Source organism: Vombatus ursinus, unplaced genomic scaffold (assembly GCF_900497805.2).
Source record: "Vombatus ursinus unplaced genomic scaffold, bare-nosed wombat genome assembly UNPS02014893.1, whole genome shotgun sequence".
Taxonomy (NCBI): domain Eukaryota; kingdom Metazoa; phylum Chordata; class Mammalia; order Diprotodontia; family Vombatidae; genus Vombatus; species Vombatus ursinus.
Genome location: NW_020954671.1, coordinates 4,110,198 through 4,136,548, shown reverse-complemented (window position 1 = coordinate 4,136,548; position 26,351 = coordinate 4,110,198). Strand labels below are relative to the sequence as shown.

The 26,351-nt window shown below is 37.5% G+C and overlaps 1 protein-coding gene across 3 annotated transcripts in view; it reads right to left on the bottom strand.

Moving 5' to 3' along the window:
- Positions 1 to 686: 686 nt before the first annotated feature.
- Positions 687 to 26,351, bottom strand: part of DAAM1 (dishevelled associated activator of morphogenesis 1) — a 202,785-nt gene continuing 177,120 nt past the window's right edge. For all 3 annotated transcript variants that reach the window (XM_027842878.1, XM_027842880.1, XM_027842879.1), the window contains exons 18-25: positions 24,370 to 24,476; positions 22,569 to 22,657; positions 21,252 to 21,420; positions 14,290 to 14,397; positions 12,257 to 12,317; positions 8,668 to 8,799; positions 4,831 to 5,001; positions 687 to 3,391 (exon numbers count right to left, since the gene is read on the bottom strand). In XM_027842878.1, coding sequence (XP_027698679.1) covers positions 3,182 to 3,391; positions 4,831 to 5,001; positions 8,668 to 8,799; positions 12,257 to 12,317; positions 14,290 to 14,397; positions 21,252 to 21,420; positions 22,569 to 22,657; positions 24,370 to 24,476 — 1,047 coding nt within the window. In that variant the 3' untranslated portion in view covers positions 687 to 3,181. The remainder of the gene's footprint in view (positions 3,392 to 4,830; positions 5,002 to 8,667; positions 8,800 to 12,256; positions 12,318 to 14,289; positions 14,398 to 21,251; positions 21,421 to 22,568; positions 22,658 to 24,369; positions 24,477 to 26,351) is intronic.

Here is a 26,351-nt window from a genome sequence, read left to right as displayed (position 1 = left end):
TGGTAGGAAAAGTACTACGTGGGGGAATGTGGTGAACAAACACTTTAATTGTTCTGCTTTTTAGGTATCTGCCCCTGCTACCACTTTTCCCCTTTTCCCCACTTCTGTAGCCTGGGCAAGATCTATGCCTCAACTAGTATTAGGGTAATTGTTTTTGGCTTCACTATGAGCTGGGAAGCCTAGCGGAGAAAGGGACCAAAGACAAGATGGGCAACCCCAGCATTTTCAGGGAAAATTGATCATTTTTGTACCTAGTTTTATCAGTCCCATTCTGATGAAACTCTACATGCTGTAATGCCTTGCTTATATAATTAATTTTAAAATTAGGATTCTTCCCCCTACTAAAAATTAAAAGCCTATTTTAATTTCTCAGATTAGGACAAAAGATTCTTTTCTAAGTCTCAAGCAAATCATTTACTCTGGAAGAATATTATATAAAATAAGATTGGTGGTGAATCATCTACGAAGGAAATAATAATAAATATACTAACATCTTGAAATACATAAAATATTACTGAATCCTGCCACAACTAAATTCTGTGAACCTGTGGGTTCTTTCTGTATGAAATAAAATGAAAATATTTAGCTGCAAAGTAGAGTTAGTAATGAGTTTGCAAGCATTAAAATCTGAGGTTCACAGTGACAGCAGGTCGATACTTAAAAAAAAATAACTCATGAAAAGCATATATGTATAACCAATGGGAGTCATTTCTTTATTGCATTTTGCCATTTAAAAAAATGTACAATCTCATAACATATCCATCATCTTTTTTTGCTTGCTACACTAAAAACAGCCTTGCACCTAATGACTAAATTGTTCCAACTACTAAGCCCAGAAGGCTAATGACATATTTCAGTTTACAAATTATTACACTCTTCCTTTTTGGCATTAATTAAAAAATCTTTAATACACACACCATAACATATACTTAAGTTTACAAATTAAGTTCTTCCTTTTTTGGCATTAATAAAAAAAAAATCTTTAAAGTACATACTTGAGAGAAAAGTGGCTACTTACACCAGCACCAATCTAAAAGGAGCCTTTCTACAATGGCACAAGAAATTACCTGCACACAGACTTCTGGGGAAGAAACCATAAGAGAAATGGCAAATTCAGCTCAACAAGGTGGTCACCCTAAAGTGAGAATGATCTGAATGGCAAGAGGAACAAAACACTGGCAAGCCTGCTCCTTTCAAGATTGTATACGTCCCCCAATTTGATTCTACCTACACTTGTCTATTCTTTATGCCATTAATTCATACACAGGCCATTTTAAAATGCCAGTTTCCTCAATCCAATCAGACCAAATTGCTTCTGTCATAAATAAAAATATAAATAGAGGCACTTTAGTTAAAGAAAAGAACAAAATCATCTCAATATGCATGCCCTCCCCACCCCACCCCACCCCCTAATTTAAAGCAAAGTCTTTGAGCTGCACCTTTAAATCAGCATGTCTGCAAACACTTGGAAACTAAGTGTGTGGGTACGCTCAGTCTTTGCTTGGTATCTATTACTGCTTTATCCCCTAGTCAGAGTTTTACTTACAGTGCGTAGAAAATTGCTAAGTTGCAATAAGGAAAACATGTATAAACCACAGCTCTTGATAGCTCTCAGAACAAAATTTCACAGCTTTCACACAGCACAGACACCTCACTGTCTGTGCTAAGAATCATAGTTTATGCAAATTATTTTTAAACAGCATGTTTGTTATACAGTACATGTGAGAAAATGGCATCCTGTTCCCACTTTGAATCCCCTTTACATGATATACTCATTTTAGGGCCCAAGAAAATTTAGTGCAACAGGACAAACTACTCTTTCCACAGGAAAACCAACCATAGCAGTACTGATGGAAAAACAAAAAATTTAACCACCGCCCCACCAGACAAATAAATAAAACAAAAAGTAGTAACAGTCCTCCTCATATAATGTATAAGTTAAGGAGATTAAGGGTTGCTACATTAATGGTGAGCATCCATTTTTTTTTTATTTTCCAATTTTCTTTGTTTTTTTTTTTTTTATTAATTTCTCCCTGAGAGGTTTACTTTTTTTGGACTGAAATTTTACAGGTAGCCTTACTTACAAAAAATTCAAAATGACAACATATAAACAGCAAACCACTTCAAACGTACACAGAGACAAATAGGTCTTGGCATCTCAGTTAGCAATGTTGACATTTTGTGCCTTGGTTAAACACGGCCTTTAGTTCTGACCTACATTTACGGAGGATGCAGTTCGTCCCACTGAATACAACATGGAATATACAACAAAACAACTTTAGGATCTCTGTTCCTTTCAGAGATTTCCTTTTTTCCGGTCTTGGGTAGAAAATTTTTGTTTTGGGGGGGGTAAAAGTTTAAATGCATTTCTGTGTTGTTGTAGCGATAAGCATGTTCTGGTGACTTCATTCTTCAACAAGAGCATAGGTTGCAGTTAGAGGAATTGAATTGTTTTCAAAAGCAATTTAAAGGAATGATCACGTTGTAGAACTCAAAGGAACCAGCGCAGGGGCACAGATGATGTTCAAGTTTTGAATATTTAAAAAAAAGTTTTCCACTCGATGGTCTACATGATTCAGTTTGTGTGCAAGGCATTCCTGACAAACATTATCCCCTAGGTATTCCTAACAAATAGACTGTATCCTCACACTGACTTTGGATACACAAGACTGGTCCTCGCAGTCACTTCAGAGGATGTACCAACACCAAATCGTCAAAAGTCAAAAACCATTTTAAATCTAGATTCTTCAGCACTAGTTACACTAGCATGAAGAATTTCAAAGTATATCAAGTGTGGAAAGTATAAAATGATTCTTAATACTTTTTTCTTTCTTTTCCTTTTTTTTTAAACTATAAGGAATGTCTGTCGTTTTTCTCAGTAGACAATGTTGTGCTTCTGAACAGTCACCAGCATTAAGCAAAGAAAAATAAAGTCACACTCAATGTGAATGTACATGCGTGTACTTGTAGTACACAGAACACACACATACTTGTCTCCAGTCACTCCCACAAAAGACCTCTTTGTACATTTTATACATACATACATACATACATACACACTTTCATTCATAGATGGGAAAAAAAGGACAGCCACCGTTTGGATTGCAAGGCAGTGTAATGAAAAGTTCTAGCCACTTCAAAAGACTGCTAATGAGCTTTCCAAAAAATGTAAAAGGAAAATTTAGAAATTGAGTTTTGTGACTGGTCTCTCCCGGCTGCTGTCTGTCACCTGGTTGGTAATGCGCTTGCGATTCCGTTTTAATTTAGAAAGGTCTTTGTCAAAAACTTCGCCTGAGCGTAGAGCTGAAACAAGGTCGTCAAACTCTCCTCCTTCTTCACAGTTCTCTTTTGTCTTCCTTGCCTTGCGTTCTTTTTCACGCTGTTCTTTAAGCTGTTAAAAGGAAGGAAGGAAATAAGTATTTATTAAATGCCTATGTGCCAGGCACTGTACTAAGCACTTAACAAATATTATCTCGTTTAATTCTCACAACAACCTAGGAGGTAGGTTCTATTATTATCCCCATTTTGTGGCTGAGAAAACTGAGGCAAAGGTTAAATGATTTGATCACTAATACTAATAAGTATCCAAGGCTGAATTTGGACTCAGGTCTTCCTGACTCCGATTCCAGCCTTCTATTCACTGTGCCACCTTATTTGCCCCTTAAAAAAAACAACACAAAAACTTTTTTTTAAAAAAATTTTGAAGGGTATGTATTTTTTTGTTTATTTTCCCAATTATATATAAAACGATTTTTAACATTCATTTCTAAAACTTTGAGTTCCAAATTCTCTCCCTTCCCCTCATTCAGAGGCCCCCTCCCCACCCCACCCCCAATTCAGAAGGCAAGCAATTCGATATAGGTTATACACGTGTAGTCATGCAAAACATTTCCACATTAGTCATGTTGTAAAAGAAAACAGACAAAAAAATAAACCAAGAAAAAGAAAGTAAAAAAAGTATGCTTCGATCTGTACTCTTTTTCTGAGGATGGATTGCATTTTTCATCATAAGTCCTTCAGAGTTGTCTTGGATCATTGTGTTTCTGAGAAAATTCTGAGAAGGACTAAGTCATTCACAGCTGATCATTTTACAATATTGCTGGTACTTTGTACACAATGCATGTCACTTTGCAACAGCTTTTGTAGGTCTTTCCAGGTTTTTTCTGAGATCATCAGGTTCATCACTTCTTATAGCACAATAATATTCCATCACCATCACAAAAGGGGTATGTATTGTATTTGGATTTTGAAGGGTAAGTATGAATTGTATTTTGAAGGGTAGGATTAAATGAATTTGTTTTCCATTTTCAATAGAAATGAGAACAAAGTCTTCCGATACACTAGATACATCAGCTACGGACAACTATTGCTGCTAAGCACCTCTAGGTTAGGAAAAAGATGCATTGTGATACACACAGGGTCTTATGAGAAGTCTGGGGCAAAATGTAGATAACAATGAAAATAGCAAATTCCTCATTTTCTATGTATAAGTTGGATCTCATCAGTGGAAATTAAGGAAAAATTTTTACTACTCATTTAAGAATTAGGAAACTGTCTCAGAACATGAGTAATTTTTTTTTAACCACTGAACAGATCAAAAATAGTACAAGCTTTTTTCTTTTAAGGTAAAGGGCTGAATTATATGGACATCAGATACTACTTGCTGAAATAGCCTTCTCAAAGCAAAGATCTTCAATTGTTCTTGTCATATATCCCTTCAGTTTTTTTTCCAGATTATATTATTTTTCCTTTCAAGTCTCTCTGGTCATCCCATAAGAATGTCTGGTGGGTGATAGGGGAGAGGAAGATGCAGCAGAAAATTCCTCTTACCTGGGCTTCCATACGAGCTCGACGCTCCTCTTCCTCCTTCCTTTTCCTCATATTTTCATTCTCTTGTTTGGCTTCGGAGACAGCCTGAAGGAACTGGTCGAAGATGCCAAAGAACTCATCTGGCTGTATTTTGCCTGCTTCTTCCCCAAAGTGCTTCACTGCCTTCGTAAACTACAGGAAGGTAGGATTAAGGTGATTGGGAAGGTGGCAAGACAAGTCCAATAACAGTATCACTAGAAAGAATGGGCTTGCTCATTCACATGCTCTTCTACCCGAATAATCTGATGAAGTGAAGTGAGCACAACCTTAACCTTCTGGGAAACATGTTGGTTATAACTCTAACGTGAAAGCTTCAGTCTCTAACTCATATTTTCTTATTTCTGTATATATTTACCCCTGCACTAGGCTTGTACTGGGGGGAGAGGGAGCAGGGTTGAGTTTTTCATCATTGTCAACTCCAACATTAGCATTAGTAGCCTAGCAGACATTTAATAAACATTTGTTGATTTCAGGGTATCTAATAGTTTTTAGAACCTTTTACACCTTTATTTCAGTGGAATATCTATTACTCAACCCAATTTTTAACTCAATGGATTAAACGAATGGGTTTTTATTAACTAAATATAAAAAAAAGAAGCAAAATAGGGAGGGACAGAACACTAAAGTATCAGAAAATGAATAGGGAAGGGAATTGTAGACCCTTATCATGTGCCAAGCACTGTACTAGGGTCTTTTTAATTACCAAAAAAAAAAAAAAAAAAAAAAAATAGGGGCAGCTAGGTGGCGCTGTGGATAGAGCACCAGCTCTGAAGTCAGAAGGATCTGAGTTCAAATTGGGCCTCAGACCAAACACTTGACACTTACTAGCTGTGTGACCCTGGGCAAGTCACTTAACCCCAACTGCCTAAAAATAAAAAATTAAAAAAAAAGAAACTTTAAAAAAAATTAAAAAAAATATTATCCCATCTGATCCTCACAAACAACCCTGTGAGGTAGGTGTTATTATGATCCCCATTTTGCAGTTGAGGAAACTGAGGCAAACAGAAGAGAAGTGAGTTGCCATGGATCACATAGCTCATAAGTATCAGAGGCCAAATTTGAAGTCAGGTCTTTCAAGACTCCAGACCCAGTACTCTATCCGCTGCTCCATCTAGCAGGCTATAGCAAAAACAGCAGGGGTAATAGCTACTACAGTTGGTGGGCATGGCTTGGATGAAGACCCAATAAGAGAGACTGAATGGTAAATAAGGAGGAAAATCAAGAGAGCACAGTGTCATGAAAACCAAAAGAGGAGTACTAGGAGTAGAAAGTGGTCAGTGTTAAATGCTACAGAGAGGTCATTTAATTAGAACATCGAAACTTGGCCTTGGAAAAAAGCTAACATAATATATCTCCCTCCCTTCATTGCAGAGGTGGGGGAAAAGGGTATGGAATATTATGTATATTGTCAGTTGCTTTTTTCCTTTTTTCTTTTTAAAAAAATTCTATGTTATAAAGGATGACTCCCTAGGAAGGAAGCTGGTCATCTGTTTCATGTTTGGAAATGAACGTAATTAAAAAAAAAAAGAAAGAAATCAATAATATATGTTAAAGCCATCACCAAAAGAAAAAGGAAAAAAAAAACAGAAAAATCACTTTGCTCAAACATGATGCCCATTTCCATTTCCAAAAAAATTCAAGGATGTATCAAGATAGGAATAGGCAATCTATGGCTGAGTCATTAAAGCATTAGAGTTTGGTAACTTCTAGCAGTCTTGAATAACCTTTTTATCTAGTAATCCCAGTACCAACAAATGTATATCTCTATTTTATGTGCAAAATACTGTGGAAATCTGGGTTCAAACCCAAAGCCACACATCCATTCAAAAGCTAGTCCTGTGGATTTGGTGTTATTTCTTTAAAGATTAACTCCTCCATTGTCTCCTGCCCAGTTGCTTTTCACTGTACTCCAGAACAGCAAAAACCATTTGGGCACGCTAAGTTGGCCCTGGCACAAACAGGATTTGTAGGGGGTATGCAATGGAAATCGAAGCTGAAGGCATGGCTGCTGACACTAGCTAATTTCAAAATGTGGATCTGAGGAGTCAATACCTGGCATTTAGCCAGCTGGTGTTGACAGCAGCCTTGTGATAGGAGTGTAGTGTAGTGGAACAGGACTGGTCTTAATCTGAAGACCCAGATTCCAGGCCCTACTCCGCCATTACCACTTATGTGACCCAGGGCAAATCTCTTTGCTCTCCAAGGCTTATTTTATTTCTTCCAGCTCCAAGTCCTTAGACCCTTTGCAAAGTTACCTTTATCTTGTCTTATCTAATTAGGATTATCATGAAGATCAGTCATAGATAACCATTTTCTAATTCAGGGCTTCTTAAACTTTTCCCACTTGGGACCCCCTATTCCTTGGAGTTGTGTGGCCTGAGGGCATGCTCAGTGCAAAATGGGCATGCTTTGTGTTCAGAATCAAGGCTGCAGGGAAGTTACACAATGCAACATGGGTAAGCGCTGCCAGAAACACCTCGGACTATTTGATTCTGAATTAATTTTTGGTCGTCGTGCTTTCAGAAACCTTTTACTGTTGCCAAAGTTTTTGTGAGCCCACATAGGGTTGTGACCCACGGTTTAAGAAGCGCTGCATTTAGTTTACCAGCCCCCAATATTATCTTCCTCCTTTACTAAAATTCTACTCTGATTCCCCATCTTGGTATGAAGGTAGCTCTGGATTCTTGAAGGCTACGCCCACAGGGTTAAAACTACACCAAGCTGAAAAAGCTTTAAATATGAGGTCAGTGATAGTTGGGACTGATTCATATGACTGACATAATTTTATAACAGGTGATTATTATCATATATACTTTCTTATTCCTCTCTAGACTATGCTCCAGACTTCCTCTATCATTCCCCAGCTCTTCAGTGCTGGAATCCACACATTGGAAGTACTCTCTGCCCCTGTGGACTGTCTCTCTGATTGGATGGCTCCTCCTAGAGCCTATATTTAAGGAGGATGCTCAAGCATGATTCTTATACAGCCTGCACTCTGGAGACTTCCATTCCATCTCAGCCTGGCCACCCCAATCCCCCACCCCTTACCTTGGCACCTTTATTTCCTTTCTTCAGCTTCCTTTTATGTGTGGTCTTCCCCTGTTAGAATGCAAATTCCTTGTCTTTCTTTCTATTGGTATTTGTATTTCTGGACTAGTGCTCAGCAAATAGCAAACTTTAATAAATGCTAATTGATTTACTGATGTGAGTTAAACAGTCTCCCTCCCCTCCACAGTTTGGGAGGGTCTCCTGGAGTTTGGCTGTGAAAGGGAGTAGAGGTTATAGGATAAGAGCTTGAGGGGGTAGCATTAAAGATTTTTTAAGAATGGAGAAGGTTTGGGCATGCTTGTAGGGAGTAGAGAGGAAATCATTAGATAGAGTTTCAAGACTAGAGTTTCAATGGAATCTATTAGTACTGTTAATAATATTGAAATATAATTATGAAAAAAAAAATTTTTAATCAAGTTCATGGACCCCAGGTTAAAAACGCTTGCTCTAAAGTGACTAAGGGAAAAATGAACATAGCATTAAAGTTGTTTTAAGTTGCTTAGAGCCTTCAATCTGCAGAAATAAAAAATGCCAGTGAAGCTCTTTCCTCTAATTACTGACTTCAGGCCTGAAAATGAAACCAATCTAAGTTGTATAAGTCTATTGATTTAGGGAAAGAATCAATTGCCACTTTTCTTCCTGCCTCATGGTGTTTGGATCTATTTTTGTCCCTGCTTCAATATTCATCAATAGGATCAAGCCTGCACATCTCTGATAACAGAAAAGGGGATCGTCCTGGGTGAGACTTACCAGTTCTTTAGCTTCATTTAGCAGGTCTTCAACATCAGAAAAGCTGAAGCTGGCTACTGCGATGAACTGGCTAACGACAGAGACGAACTTGTCTCCAGGCTGAGACACCTGAGATTTCTGGTATTCCAATTCCTTAAACACATATAATTTTGTTCTCAATGTTACTCTTCAAAGTCACAAATAATTCTTTTCTTTTATAGTCAGCCCCAAATTTAACCAAACCTGTCCATGCTCATTTATTCACTTACATGCTCTTCCCCACCCTCTCACACACAGAGACACTTTCATGTTCTGCTCTTAATGCATATGCATGGGAATTGTCACGTATTCCCATTACTAAAAATCTTCAGTGGTTTCTTGCTGCCTAGAAGATAAAATACATACTGCTTGGCCTGGCGTTTAAGGCCTTCCACAGTCTGGTTCCAAACTACTTTGTAATTTTTATTTAGTATTATTTCCCCTTAATGTAGTCTCTATGTTCCAGCCATCTTAGACTATTGTTCCTTAATCTCATGTCTTTCTTTTTTTTTCCTAACATTTCAATTCCTTATTTATTTCTGACATTCTTTTCTTTTTCAATGTTCAGTTCCAAATTCTCTCTCTCCCTTTCTCTTTCCCACCCACTGAGAAGGCAGAGCAATGATATCAATTATACATGTGAAATCAAGCAAAACATATTTCCATATTAATCATATTTCCAAAAAAAGCAAGAAAAATAAAGTGAGACAATTATACTTCAATTTGCACTCAAGAATTCATCAATTCTCTCTCTAGAAGTAGATAGCATTTTTTGATTGAGTCCTTTATAACTGTCTTAGATCATTGTATTGATCAGAAGTCCTTTCACAGTTGATCATCATTACTGCACACAGTGATCTTTTAGTTCTTTTCACTTCACTTCGCATCAGCTCATATAGATGTCGCCATGTTTTTTTTTTTTTTCTGAAACCATTCCCCTCATCATTTCCCACGGGACAATAGTACTCCATCAAAATCATATGCCACAACTTGTTCAGCCATTCCCCAATTAATGAGCACTACCCACTGGATATATAATGATCTGGATAAGTTGAAGAGGCCCTTTGCCTACATCTTTAAATATTGTACTCTATTGATTGGGAGGCTGGCACAGAATGCTACAGAGCACAATGAATGGAAAGAATACTCACATCAGGAGTCAGAAGACCTGAGTTCAGTCCTAGCTCTTCCATTAACTTGCTATGTGACCCTGGGTGAATTATGTTATTCCTATGACCTTAAGTTTCCTGATCTGTAAAATTATAAGGTTGACTCTGATATCCCTTCTAACCTAAGCAATTTATGAATTCCCTCCCAAATGGAAAAAAAAAATTTTTCTGTAAAGCCTTTTGTAAAGTGCTGTCTTCACAACTCCCCTAGGCACACAAATCCCATTTTGTTAGAGGGGAAACTGGCTAAGTGGAACGCCTCTGGTCTTGTCTACAACTAGTAATTGTCTTAGGGGGGATTAGATGCCTCCTGACACTGAATTTGGGACTGTACACTCTATACTGTACTGCTCTGAGAAAGGGAGTGGAGGAGTCCCAGGAAAAAAAAAATTGTTCTAATTAACTAGAGATTCCATCATTAGAGCTTGAATAAGGAGGTTATTTCATTCTAATTGCCTTTCTTCTCCTTTACAAGCCACATTGAATCAGCAGCTCAGATGCAAAGGACAGAACATACTGTCCTTATGCAGGCCTTTGGGTTTAGTTTCCTTCGTTACTATTCCAATGAAAGCCTTTCACTAAACAGATGAAATTGCGACAGAATACGGCCATAAAGCAAGATGATCTCAGGACTGACCCTTCTACAGAATGACCTAAAAGAAATTGCAGAAATGCCTTATATGCTCATCTCATGATGCCTGTGGCTACTGGGGCCAAAAGAAAAATATTTCACCAAATGAGGTCATCACCTTTCGTTACTTAATTGAACAAAAAAATAAAGATAATTTGGGGGTTATGCATACAATCTCCCCTTTCTCCTTTCAACATGTTTCCCTAATGTTATAAGAAAATACACAAAAAGTTAGCCATTATGGCATTTTGTTTATAATTAGATGTTAGGGATTTGGACTGGTGTTGTGATTTAACCGGCGTGGGGAGCTCCCTGATAGGAATATCCTCTATCAATGTAAGTCAGCATTTTTTCTGCATCTTATAGAGTATTACACAGAGCACTATGAAGTTTAATAAGTTATCCAAGGTCACAATACCAGTTATGTATCGGAAATGGGAGTCGGACCCAGGTCTTTTTGCTTCTTTATCCACTATTCTACATGTTCTCTTTTTTAAATAGATACGTGTCTTCAAAAAGCTGGGCAGCTACATGGTGCAATGGATAGAACTCTGGGCCTGGAAACAGGAAGACCTGAGTTCAAATTTGGTTTCAGACACTTATTAGCTGGGTGACCCTTGGCAAGTCACTTAACCCTGCTTGCCTGTTTCCTCATCTGTAAAATGAGCTGGAGAAGGAAATGGCAAACCACTCTAGTATATTTGCCAAGAAAGCCCCAAATGGGGTCACAGAGACTTGGGCACAATTGAAACAACTGAACAACAACTTCAAGAAGCTAAATGACTTTAAATGGCATAGTTTTATCATTTCCTAAGATCCTTATCCTGAAGTTATTTGTAACTCCTATAGTACTATATTTGTAGCTTTCTTATTCAAGAAATTTGAGTTTAACACTTATTATTAAGCACCTATGTGCAGAATATTCTAAGTGAAGGGGGAGGTACAAAATTTAGATCAACATGGTCTCTGCCCTAATGTGGATTAGAGTCCAGTTGAGGGATATGACACATATATACAGAATTATACAATAAAATAATGCATTAATTCATGAGATTGTCTAGCTGAATGAGATACACATATTTCAAAACTTTATGTCTGGCTCAGTTGTTTAATTAATTATGCTTTTTTGAGGGGGGGATAATTTTACATTTATTATATAAACAATATATTTTAAATAAAACACTTTTTGAAAGTTCATAACCAACATGATGGAATTTGCTACCCATTCCTGGCAGAGAGGTGAAGAACTCAAAGTGCAAACTGAAATACATATATTTCTGGACATGGACAACAAAAGAATTTGTTTTGCCTGACTACGCATATTTGTTATGTGTATTTCCTTTTCAACTGAGGGGGAGGGAGGTGGGAAGGAAAGAAGGTAGATTTGTGTTATTTTTTTAAAATACAATTATGTTTTTTTAAAGTTCATTGAGGGAAGTACAATCTAAATCTTATGTGAAATTGAGGAAGAATAGTCATTAAGAAATAGAATAAAGGTACAGGAGGGAGAGAAAAAGGAGAAAAAGCTTTCAAGAGGATATGGTACTTAGATGGGCTTTAAATAATAGGAATTAAACAGAAATTCAACTAGAACTCAGGTCAGATTATCACTGATTTCTTTCCACAATTTCAGGCTGCTTTGGAAAAAGCATGCTCCACCCTGCCCTCCAGCCCCTCCACACAAAAGCATTCTTTATCTCATCGCCAGATAAAAACAACTAGAACCCAAAATAGTGAAAATGGCTTAAGAATCTAACCAAGGAATACTCACTGCCTCCACAGCTTTCAAACCACTCCTCAGGGTATTTATTTCTTTGTCCAGCTCAGTCATGCTGTTGTAAATAGCAACACTTCAGTAAGAAAACCATTCATAAACAATAACATTCAAAGTTCATACTCATCTGATCAGTTTGCTTTATACTCCTTAGTTTTCTTCTATTTCAAGATTTCTCTCAGAAAAACCATCGGCAATAAAATAAAGTCTGGAAGTGGCTCAATATTTGCTTCTTCTTAAACCCTTTTTGATTTTTTTTTAATGACCCACGGGAACACTTGTAGATTCAAAAATCATGTATTAGATACAACCCCTATGGACATTATATCTAAAATGGAGGCAAAAGCCTAATTTATGCAAGCCATTCCATACGTGACAATGACTATGCTTTCCTATACTTGGCTCCCTTCACACAACTAAATAAAATGGGTTGAGCTAAAGTTTACATTCTGTGCCCCTAAAATTTGAATACTGCTACAATTCTAGAATTATGAATTCCAACCAGGGTGAATTCCATTGAGCAGGTTTTCATAAACTTTGTATGTAAGTCAATTTTTTTTTTTTTTGGACCTCCTCCCCAACCGTCTGTGAGTCTTTTACTAATGACTAGAGTTTTTAGTATATAGCACACTAGAGAATTTATCCACAAGTTGACTTCATTTAGATTATTTTTTCAAGTCACTATTCTAGACTTTGCTGTTTTACATTTCAAAACATTGACAGTCAGCGAGCCAATCTTGAAGCCAAGAAGATGTGGGTTCAAGTCCTGCTTCTGACACACACAGTTTGTGTAACCTGGAACAAGTCATGTAACTTCTCCACGTTCATCCAGACAACTCTTAAACTATAAGTTGCGGAGAAGGTGTAGACCTGCTCTGATAGAGGAAGTTTCCTTACTTGGTAACAATACAAAGATTCAGCCGTATCCCTAAAATATTACATACTCAGGCAAGAAAATGAGTTTTGCTCATTATGTCAGACTTGCAGCTTGACTGTGAGGAGATAAACATTCATGGTGACAATTTAATATAAAAATAAAGAAAGCCCCAAAACAGTAAATATAAATGAAGGTTTGGAGGAAGGGAATGAGGAACAGTCAAATCTGTGAATTTTCTGGAACTCTTTGCTACAAAAGTTGTTTTTCTTTGGTGTGTAGACCCTTCCATCTCCTTCTTCAGTTTTATTGCTGCTTATCACTAAAGCTTTTGTTTTGGGCTGGGGGAAGTCAGGGACAGTAATAAAAAATTCATCTTAAACAGAGGTCCTATATGTGCTTAACCACTGATGCTCCTCTGCAGGAGGATGCATAGGGTCTGTCTCCTTTACCTTTCAATAATGTCCTATATCTCCATGTTATCCTAAGACATAACCTCTCTGGGCCTCTGTTCCTCATCTGTGAAAATGAGAAGGTTCATCACCTCTAAGGTCCCGTTCCATCTCTAAACCTGTGTTCATGGACTAAAACCCACTTGTTCTCCATATATTTATTTAAACAAAACCACTGACTTTTAAAATATCATTAACCTTTTACAGTATTTGCTTAAAACAAATTGCAATGTTTAAGTCTCCTTGAAATTAATTGCTTCTCTGTGAGTTTATAGTAAATAAAAAAAAAAATGGAAGGGTAATTAATTGACAGCCTATGAGCCACTATTTAATGATGCTTAAGAACATTATAAATAAAGCTGTAAAATAAGAAAAAAAGAAAACAAACATAGTGTCCTAGCTCCTTTGAGGCATGTTCTTGACCTCCTTTCCGTGTAGCAGGCTCAGCGGCTACACAATGCCAAAGTGGGTAACTCAGGCTACAATGCATGGGTGTGAGAAATAAAAGACTAACAACCATGAGGTCTATTTGAGCAGAGGAGACCCAGTTCAATGTTTACATATTGGCCTCAGGAAAGCAAATAGGAGGAACTCCAACAGGCAAAGCCAATGATTTCAGAAAATGAGATATTTTACAAGTGAAGTGCAAAACTAGAGAAAAACAAAGAGCCAGGTCACTCCTGCTGAACAAGACTGGCACTTACTTTACTTTTGCTGCTTGTGGAATATCACGTAATTCCTCATTCAGATGCAGTACCTTGGGGTATTTCTTTTCCACAATGGTTATGAGATAGTGCAAAAGGGTAATGTTCCTATAATGAGAGTAGAACAGAGTGTTAGAAATGATCAACATTCACCTTTGATTCATATAATTTAACTGTCTTTAATAGATAATAAAGATATTGGATATATGCATATATACATACAAGCATATATATGTATATACATATATACATACATATATATGTATATGCATATACATATAAACACCGTTAAGAGGAGGTGTCCCAAAAGTCTTAGTGCAGTTTAAAGGTATTAGAAGCTTTAAGAGAAGTGTAGCTCCCACCTCTTTCAAAAAGTTCAGAATTCCTAAAGGGGCTGGACTAAAGTTTACTTTCACTATGTAGCTATTAAAAAAAAAAAAGTTTGCTAGGAAAACTAATATTACAATGGCAGGATAAGTAGGTTAAATATTCCCCCTTAAGAACAAACTATATTTAAGGCTCCAATAACCCAGTTTGCCTACAATTGATATGCTATCTATAAATCATTCCTGTCAAAGTTTGTCTTCTACTTTTAAGATTCTTTCATTAAATTCCTCAATTTGATAAACTCATTCTGCTGTCTGAGCAGGGTTGATGAGAAAGGCAAGATGTCCTAAAGTGAGCTCTAGTTATGACACTGTGTATGTACTGGAAACTGACAATCTCATGATTCAAATAGTCCTAGGACCCATTTTTTTCTTTTTTTTTTTAGCTCCAAGACATACCAATTGGATACGTAAGCAACCTTCCATGTTAATAGCTTGAGAAGTAGTAGATAGGTAGGGCACTAGAGTATGGGTCAGGAAGACTGGTCCTACCCTGGCCCTGGGAAATTCATGTAACCTTTCAGGGCCCCAGTTTCTTCATCTATATGATGAGGGGGTTGGATTTGATTGTCTCTAAGGTGCCTTGCGTCTCTAAACCTGTGATTCTATAAACTTTATGTATATTAAAAAGATGAGAATTTGATACTCTAGGCCAATTACATACAAAGGCTTTTTATATTGAATCACATAACCAGAAAATAATTTATAGGCTGCATAAATTTAACTATATAACTAAATTGCACTTCAATTATAATTCATCTGTGCCTGTTCGAATGACACCTAGCAACACTCAGACAAACAATGGTAGTAGTAGGCAGATGTTTAGACTCTACTGACCTACTAGCTTATATGTGCTAGCAATTAAGTTAGCATGTTTTGCCTATAAATCTCAGATGAGCTGCATCCCAAGAGCACGTAGGTGTATCTGTCCACAGTTTGCAGGTAAGATACTGAGGTGCTGAGCAATACTCTGACTAGCTCACAGTTACTGTATGAACTCCAAAATAATATTTTAAAAGAGATTTTTCTTTTAAAAAGTAATGAATCTATTTGATCCAGATACATCTGAATCAATAAGGTTTCAACCTAGTTGTCAAATGTTTCTACTAACATGAGTGAATAGAGTGCTGGACTTGAAGTGGAGAAGACCTAGGTTCAAGCCCTGCTCTGAATCTATTAGCTGGGTAACCATGGGCAAATCTCAACATCTGCAAGCCTCAGTTTCCTTATCTATATAATGGGGATAATATTATCCACAGTATACCTACCTCATAGTGCTTTAAGGTCCAAATGAGATATAAAATGCTTTATCAATTTTTAGATGTTAAATGCCAATGATTATTATTATAATATCTAGGTCTGCCTCTCTCTCCAATTATAATTAGTTCAGACGGAAAGTATTTTGCTTCATGCTAGAAGCCAGAGTCTGATTATGTGCTGATTGCCTGCTCATATAATTTTGACTATCCTAGTCTTTCTCCTTTCCATATTTTTTTTGGGGGGGGGGTCCCAATAATCAGAGCAAAACCAATCAGCATATGATAATTAATATGAATGAAGCACTTGGCACCTAGCAAAGCACTTTGGATTTAATTTGAATTTTCTTCTTATTTCAAAGCCCAAAGACATTTGCTAACATCATAAGGAATGAAGCAAATAATTACTTTAAATATTTGAACCACAATTTTTGGTGGTGGCAGGGGTATATGTCTATAAACCTTGATTATATAAAATGTGGCCTTATTTGATTTCTGTCCAAATATAGGCTCATCCATCTAAACACTCATTCTTGAAGATTGGTAACAGAAGAAAAGTGAATACTGAACATCCATAAATAGACAAAGAACCAAATAAAACTATTCTTTAGGTAAGTCTCCAGTAACTTGATTCTTTTCAAAGCTTCGTTGCATACAACACAGTGACTGCACCGACTGAGTATCGACCAATCTACCATTTATAAAGAGTCCTATAATTCAAACTTCAGGAGGCCACAAAAAGAGCAAAACATTAAGATTTGTTGAAACATATAATAATTTAGGCACAGACCACATAAATCTTGCCATAGTCTCAGCATGACATCTCATAGCACCACATTCATCTCTTTTACATGTATCTTGTACCTTAAATTATAATCACTTGTGCATATGTATTAATTTCCTCTATCAGGCTGCCGACTCATTGAAGAGAGGACCTAATTTCCTCTGCCATCACCCCACCCCAACACCAGTTTCCACTTCTACTTCTCACACCCTGGTTTCCTGCCTTATAAGTAGTAGGGACTTATCGCATATTTAGGGAATGAATGAATGAGCATTAGATTAACGAAAGACAGCATGTATGAAAGCTCCTGCATAAGAATGGTTTATTAGGAGCCTAGCTTGGGTTCTAGTTTAAATTCTACCTGCTAGTGATGTGACTAGATGTGTTTCAGTTTCATCTGTAAAATAAAGATAACACTTCTTGTCCTGCTTACTTCTCAGGGTTACTGCAAGATTCAAATGAAGTAACAGGTGCAAACCAACTCACTGAAGACCATATAAAGCTGAAATACTATTATTCTGTGACAGGTCAGTAAAAATTCCAAATGAAAGAAATGTGGATGAATTGTCTGTCCTTCAATAAACCACACTTTCCAAATGTGAACAGCAGGGATATCACCGTAATTTGAGATAGTTACAAAGATATAGCAGTCGCCTCTTCTAAAATGGCTTTACAGTGGGAGCTGTGTAGATCCAGAGGCATCTCCATCCCACATGTTCTAAGGGACTACTTGCAACTGACCTGGGGTAGAGACTTGTGAACTCATAGATGATTGATCAGCCACAGAGAACACACCGTACCTTGGCCACAACATCATAGGTCCTCTTTGAAAATGAAGAATGAATAACAACAATAACAGCTTCTAGGGTTGACATTTGTGTGCTCCACATAATTACAATACACATAGAAGAGTACGAATACGCTAAAACAACTATACATAGAAATAATTTGGAGGCAGGACTGTGTTTTTCAAAATTCTGTTTAATTCAATAAGTACTTAGTGTCTATTAGTTTGGGCAGCTAAGGTGGTGTAGTGGATAGCATGCCAGGCCTGCAGTCAGGAAGACTCATCTTCCTGAGTTCAAATCTGGCCTCAGATTTACTAGTTATGTGACCCTGAGAAAGTCACTTAACCCTGTTTGCCTCAGTTTCCTCATCTGTAAAATGAGCTGGAGAAGGAGATGGCAAAGCACTCCAGTATCTGTGCCAAGAAAACCCCAAAAGGGGTCATGAAGAGTCAGAGGAGACTGACAAAAAACTACATAACAAGAAGAACAACAAAATTCCAAAAAGGACTTATTTACTATGTTCAAGGCGTTGCACTAGGATCTGAGTATACAAAGACAAAACAAAGTCCAGTCCCTGTTTTCACAGTCACTTTCAGCTATAAAATTCTATTGAGGCAGCAGAGGGAATATAATATATAAACAAAATATAAAGACAATAATTTGAAGAGGAAGAAAGCACTAAAAACTAGGGGCATCAGGAAAATCTTACTGTTGGAGGCAAGTTGAAGGAAGCTAGGGCTTATAAGAGACACAGGGGAAGAGGTAGTACATTTCAAGCACAGAGAATAGTTTGTTCAAAGGCTGGGAGATGGGAAGATTGCAGGATTACACAAAGCTAGAGGCCACCTATTTCAACTCCACTTTTCAGATAAGGAAACTGAGGCGTAGAGAGGTTAAATGACTTGTCTAAGGACATAGAGGGTTAAGTAGCAGAGTGGGGATTAGAACTCAGAAAACTTCAGATTCCAAACCCAGTGCTCTTTCCACTGTACTAGATAAAACATGAAGTGTCCTATAATACCATACTAGAAATATAGTATGTAGAGCATAGCTGTCCTAGCAATAACTACTTATCAAGTGCATAATTACCAGGAAGGGACTTTGTTGTTGTTGTCATTCAGCCGTGTCTGACTCCTCCTGACCTGATTTGGGGTTTTCTTGGCAAAGATACTGGAGCAGTTTGCCACTTCCTTCTCCAGCTCATTTTACAGAAGAGGAAACAGAGGCAAACAGGGTGAAGTGACTTGTGCAAGGTTATACAGCTATTCAGCTTCTGAGGCCAGATATGAACTCAGATCTTCCTGACTCCAGGCCTGGTATTCTACCCACTGCAACACCTAACAATAAGTATTTACCAAGTTTATAACTACCAGGAAGGGACTTATCTACTTCATACTGCATAGAACCAAGTCTACATGTAAATTTTTATAGCTTTAACAGCTAATGTACTTCAATGGATCTGTAATCTTAACATAGGTATGCCCTCTAACAGGATAAGTCATAACCTGCCCATAACATCTCATCTTGTTTGATTCTTACTCATGTTTTCCCTGGTAAATCCTCTGGAGGTGGAGGGGTGGGGGTGGGAGAATATGGTCCACCCTATGTCCTGGATACCTTCCTTCAGATCTTTTGCATTATGTTAGTACATGGGCTTGTCATTTGTCCCTTGCTTAGAAGATTAAATGTTACATCCTCATAGCAATGAAGAGCTCTGTTTTGTACTTCCCAAAACATGCCCTGAGAGTTGAACCTCTTTATTTTCAGTGAATAAAATACATAGTAGAGGACAAAAATCACCCAGAGAAAATTTAAAAAAGAAAAGTCTCTAAGAGACAGCTACAGCTTTCTCAGGCATCACAGGTACATCAGGGACCACCCAAAAGCCTAGCCTCTTGGCCTTCTGCCCATAAGAAATTATGCTATCTTCCTGTGAGAAAAGAGCTCATTCCAAGAACTTTTCAACATTGCAGTCACTAGAAAACAGGTCACCTGTCCCCCAATCTCTATTATGAAGAGTACTCAGTTTCCAGAGTTTAGCAGTACCAGTTTCATACTCAATACTAGAGTAAACTTCTCAAGATACTAAAAACAAACTTCCCCTATCAGATGGTAGAAAAATTAAACAGAGAATTATAATGGACTTCTAACTCCAAATGGGAAATATTAGGGACTTCATGTAACAGGAGAAAATGGTTAACTTCATTTTTAAAGAATGTTTGTCTCATATAATATATACTTGGCTTCAAAAGAACAGTAACCAGCTGCTGTCTTTTGTGAACAGATGTAAGCAACAGGATTCCATCGAATGTGGGTTAAAAGACTAGTCAAATGTCTCAGCATTATCATCATCATTATTAACATCTATTACACCACAGAGAGATTCAATAATTGATTATCAATGATATTGCCAAATATTCTGATGACAGTAGTTGGTTACTAACTTCATAGAGGGGGAGGGATACATAGGTGTGCCTCACTGAAGTCTGTGCCCTTCGGCAATACTCCTAAACCAAAATTTATAGATTTTCAAATGAGTGCTTCATTAGAAGAATTGTGGCAGAGGAAAGAGGAAGAGAGATGTAAGAAAACTGAAGACATGGACCCAGTCCCAAAGCATCCTACAAATCCAGGTAAAGTTACATAACACGCACATTAAATGGAAAAAAAAGGCCACTTCTACACAATAATGAATTTAAAGTAATATAGTATAGGCATTGTTCATAAGGGCTGAGAGGATGCCAAGAGCATGGTCATGTGAAAAAGATGCTTTCCTGAGGGAAGTGGGTTTTGGGCCAGGGTTTGAAAGCAGAGAAGGAATGATGAATGATATTCCAGATTGGGAAAACTCAGTGAGGGATGAACAAGCTATGTGTCTGTGGCAGTGGAGGAAGTCAGCAAGCAAACAGATTTTTGAAGTAATGGTGAATATGTGGTTGAGACAGTAAGCGGGTGCATGATTTCGTGTTAGGTCTGAAATATTAGGTAGAATTTAGTTTGGAGATATTAGATAAAGAGAGTGACTGAAGAGCCTTAAGAGCAAGAAAATAAAATGATGAAAATAATATTTCAGGGAGAGAATATTCAACATAGGAAGACTGGAGAACTAAGAGCCAGAAGGCAAGAATTCTGTTGCAGTAACCTATACACAATGTCAAAAGAACTTAAATTAATGCAGTAACCGCAAACAACGTGCTGAGACTGAAGATGAAATATACTTAATTTGGTGATAAATTGGATGTAAAAGATGGGGAGAGATAAAGCAAAGGAAAGAGTCAAGGGCTTTGCTCCTAGAAATAATGACAAAATGTACGTTTGAAGTGCACATGTGAAATTAGGAATTGGGAATTGTTGGGAGGTAGGAGTAAAGGGGACACATTAAGCTCAGTTTCTGTCATTCAGAGTTTAAAATTTTCTTTGTAGAGCCATCTTATAACTGGTGACATGGGTAAATATAAGATGAGAGAAGTCAGGGCTACAGATTGAGATTTGGGAGTCACCTGCATCTAAGTGGCCATTAAAACCATACAAATGGATAAGTGTCTTCAGGTCTAAGCTTAGAGAAAGCAGTAAGCCTTGGGAAGTAACAATAAGAGTTAAAGGGTGAAGAGAAGAGAAGCCAGAGGAGTTGACAGAAAAAATGTCAGTGACAAATGGAAAATTGGAAGAATTTAGGATCATGGAGGACATGGGTGACAGAAGAGCATATAAAAGGTAAAACCTTAACCAAACGTCGGAAGGTACTTACTTGTCGATGCTAGATTTTGTGTCGGCGATCTTATTGAGGCTGGAGAGCTTAAATCCATATGCGTTGCCTCTCTGCCCTTTATTCATGTAATTTCCAAAAGCCAGGACTACTTCTAACAATTGCCGCAAGGCAGTGCTTTTCAGCACCTCTTCTGAACCTATGCGAATCGCTTAAAAACAAAACACAAACTATGTAGTTTCAGTGCTTTCTGTATGTCATCCATACGAACAAAAGTTTTTTTTTTTTTAAACTCTGGACGATTATGTTATTCGTTGGGTATCTAGGTGGTGAAGTAGATAAGAGTGTTGGACTTGATATGAGGAAGGCTCATCTTCCTGAGTTCAAATCTGGCTTCAGACATTTAACTAGCTGTGTGACCTTGGGACAGTCACTTAACCTTGTTTACCTCTGTTTCCTCATCTGTAAAATGAGCTGGAGAAGGACATGGTAAACCACTCCAGACCATTAGTGACTATTTTTGGAAATTTTAAAAGCCATAAACAAGATGTGAAGGGAATGAGGGAAAGGGGATGACTGAGATCACCTGCCAGCGCTGTTAAATGTCAACACTAGAAATGCTACAAAATTTGACCTGGATTTTCTACCCTAAATACTGACTAATAAATGGGAGAGCATCACTTATAGAGATGATATTCTCCATTTTCAAAATTATTAATAAATATTTTCCCATCCTTCTCAACCAGATATCATTATCCCCATCCCAACGATGAAACTGGCAGGTCTGCGTCACACGATGTTGCTAGTGAGTGTCAGGACTGAGATTCTCCAGAGTATTCTAAATTTCAGGCCTCCCTTCCATAATTACTTGATAGGCAAGTGTTATCTATGCGTGTGTGTGTGTGTGTGTGTATATACACACACACACACACACACACACACACACACGCACTTCAGATATTTAAAAACCATGCATAGATTTTCTTTTCCCAATAGCATATTGAGACTACAATACTGCCCCTCAGAAAAAACAGGACCCTGCTATGTTTCAGACACATGGTGGATCAAACCATGCGCCTCTCCCTTTCTCTCAAGCTCCCAACAAAAGTAAACAGAAGAAGAGGCTATTACGTTGTTGGTCCGTGAGGTGGGTGTTAGTCCTGTCTCCTAGCACCATCATAAAATGATTCTACTGTCCTTGAAAACAAGTCTATACATGGCAGAAAGAGTCACCACTGTGAATAAGTGAGTAGCTCACGTTCACTATTTGCACTCTTAAAAAGTGACACAAAATACCTCCCTTTGCTAGGAAATTGATAATTGCTATTGTTAGTCTACAGGCCAGGCCCATTCATTTACCTTCAACTTTGGGTTTAACTTCCGCCACGCGCTCTGCAAACTTCTTTTTGAAGTATAAGGATTGCAACCTTTGCTGATAATGGTTTATTCTGTAAGACCAAACACAGGCTAATTAACATTCATTTGATACCAGGGCCTGTATGAGAACAGGGAGAGACCAGGGAGGGGTTGCCCCCAGACATCCACAATGGCTCTCAGGCACAGGTGCAGAAGGCAATCTGCCAAGTTTGCTTTGAGAGGATGTTTTCCCCATTATGACCCGAGTCGGAGAAAATTGTATGCAAATCTCTCTGACCCAACGCAACCAAGGGTAGTAAATGGTCAGAAGGTTTGTTAGCCATTGTCAAAACAAAATCATCGTTACACACTCAGAAGTTAGAAAGTTTTGGACATTTCTTTTATACACAGAGGGAACAAAAAATAATAATGCACTTTTGCAGTAAGATGGGGAAATTTAGTTACCTGTGAAAATCTACTATTTAATGCCACACAGAGTTATCTCTTGGCAAAATTGTTTATTGTCTTCAGTATGCCCTCATTACACCTGGTCCTTCACCCTTAGAACCCCATTAGCTCAGCTTGCTCCCCAAATATACAGGACTTCTCTCTCCCTACCCTCACTGTAAACACATAGCTGAAAAAAATGAATCCATGTTTAGGAGACATCTTCGAAAGTCACCCCAGCTAATAATTTGCATTTTAACAATGAGAAAATTTTTGTTGTCTATATTAGTGAATCTAATAGTGTTGATTTCAGGCCTAGGAGGAGGACAACACACCCCAAATCACATTGTGTAGGTGGCCAATGACTTTTCCTAACTATTCATGGGGCTGGCCTTTTTTCCACCATCTCTAAATTGTACGTCCTACAGCAAAGTAGAATTGTAAATTGTTCTTCATTCCCCTCAACAGTCTAAATCTAAAGAAGATATATATATATATATGTGTGTGTGTGTGTGTATATATATGTGTGTATATATATATGTGTATATATATACATATACACATACATACACACACACACACATATATATATATACACACATATATATACATACTTATATAGATAGATAGATAGATAGATATAGTTGAACCATGTCAATAAAGAACTTGAATGGGAAAAAGTGAGAATTAGGTTCAGTTCTGGATTACCCTTAATATGAGAAGAGTTTGTTTCTAATCGAATCCAAGTATTTAAGAACCCATGGTCCCCTTGGATAGTCCTGGACTGACACATTCTGAATTAGACTGTTTCTCAGGATGGAGTAGCCTCCTGAGCATCTATGGGCCATGATGAATATGGACCTGAGCCTAGGGCCCACCTCCTGCTTGGTCTGGGAAAAAAAACAACCTCCAGAGCATCAACATTGTTTAACGTGATCCCATAAACATAAGAAAGGTAGAGAGGGAAACACTATTAAAAACAAACAAACCAACCAACCTAGTAATAGTAGGGAAGAAAAGTGTACTGATTAACAAGGGGCAGAAGTTTTGAGATTCATTACTAGCATGATAGGCAAGAAAATTATTTCTACGTTTTAAGAAAGTAAAATAAATTTCAAACAGTTCTGAATGAGGAACGGTTTCGATCACTGAGAGGTTTCAAATGGACATTTCCCACTTGCATAGTCAAGCTGGTTCTGTAACATGAATAGTTTTGCTTTCATTTGAACTCATAAGATGATCTAGGTCCGGCTACATAAATATATCCCTGAACTAAAAGCAATTATTCCTCAGTGACAACATCACACTGAGGGAGATAAGTGACAAGTGAACTCATTGTAAGTGTGCTCAAACGTACCGGCTCATCTCAAAAAGGAACCTATCAGCTTTTGCCATGCGGTCCAGCTCATGCTTGTGCTCTTCCAGTAGGTCAATATCACTTTTTTCAGGAACAAATTTCAGGAGCTGAGAGAAATACATCAAAGACACGTTTATGAAAATTCTCCCCCACTTTGCAATGTTCCATCCCTTACTTCCTTGAATTTCTGGTATCCTTGTGGTTTGCACCATACTTGACAATTTACCATCCTATCCTCTAATTGTTTATGGACTTGGCCAGGGTCACACAGCTAGTAAGTTTCTGAAGTGGGATTCGAACTCAGGTCTTTCTGACTCCAAGTCCAACACTTTTCTATCCACTGAGCCATTCAAGTATTTTCTTCACAAGTGAACTGTAAGTTTCTAGAGGACAGGGACTAGGTCTTGTCCTGTATCTGACATAATTTTGGGCCAGATAATAATAAAAAGTATTTCATTCCTTGTCACAATTTATAGTAAATGTTTAAAAAAAGGGGAGAGTCTTATTCATAGCAGTTCCCAGCCATCCAACTGTGATTCTGATCAGATCCTGAACAAACCTTTCGAGATATTATAAGTAGAAATGAGTGTCTCCCTGGGGCCATTTGCTTTGGAAAGAATTTTTAAGTGATTATCCACAAGTTTATATATTCACACAAAGAACAGATAACATTGGACATTTGTGTAACTTCTTGCTTTGGAAACCTGTCATCATTATAGACCTAGTGCCCATGACATGACAAGATACTGTGCTGGATTTTGGAAAAACAAAGATGAAAAACACAGTCGCATCCCTCAAGAAACTTACAGTCTAATCAAGGAGATAGGGCATATATAAAACAAATATGAGAATATGTGATGGGGTAAACGACAAAGCACTTCAAGAAAACCTGAGAGGGAAAGATCATTTTCAGTTAGGGAAGAGGGACGGTCCAGGAAAGCTTCATGGAGCGAGGCCTTGAAGGAAAAGAAAGAAATCAATAAGCAGATATGAGAAAGAAGTACTTTCTAAACACGAAGAAAGAACTGTGAAAATGCATTGGGGTCAGCGAGTATAGGCTGAAGTAAGGGAATGAGAGTAGTATGAACTAAGGCTGGAAAGGTAAGTTGGAGCCATATTGATGAGAGCATTAAATGCCACAATAGGAAAAAGATCTTATATCACCATTCAAAAGGTGATCCTCACAGAAATGTTCTCTCTTTCCCAAATAAAGAAAACATTAACATCCTTTAAAAGGAAGAATAAATTGAGATCCTTTGCCACCACTTTTATTTCAGAGTGGCATTGTTGGTTTCATACTACAAGTCCCATGGGCAGATTCACTATCCTCTTCCTGTCTTATTATGCAAGGTTAAGTAAACTGCTGGTCTTTCTCCAACATTTCATACCCAATGCTTTTGGAAGAACATTTGGCTGCTTCTCACATTCAATCCAAACACATACACAGTCCTTCAAAACTTTGAGCTGTCTAGCTTTCCTATGTTGCTGTTGTTTATTTTTGTTATCATTGTTTTAAATTTAATACACACTAAAAGAAAAAAAAAACCCACGTATAAAAGAAGCTCAAAGTTTCATATAAAAATTTCTTGTCTATTCTTCGTATGTTGAAATGCTCAGATTTGCTAAGTTCTAATTAAAAAAGAAAATTTGATTTTTAAAAACTGTGAATTTTTATCTGAGTTAGTTTGTACCACTAAACTCATTGAGAAGATAAATGGCCATGTAGGGCAAGCTTGTCTGTTGTAAGAAAGGACTCACAAGCAAAACTTGTGCCTAAAAGGGCATTTTGGCAGTGTTTAGGTTTGAGATCTCTGTATGCAATATGGTGGTTCACTTAGTGACTCAAAGAAATTATCACTTCAATAAGTTCAAGACTTTGGCAGATGTTAAAAATAAATTTTCTATAGTCTTTAGAGTTAGGTGAGGCAGCTAAGTGGTATACGGTACATATAGCACTGGATCTTGTTTCAGGAAAACCCAAG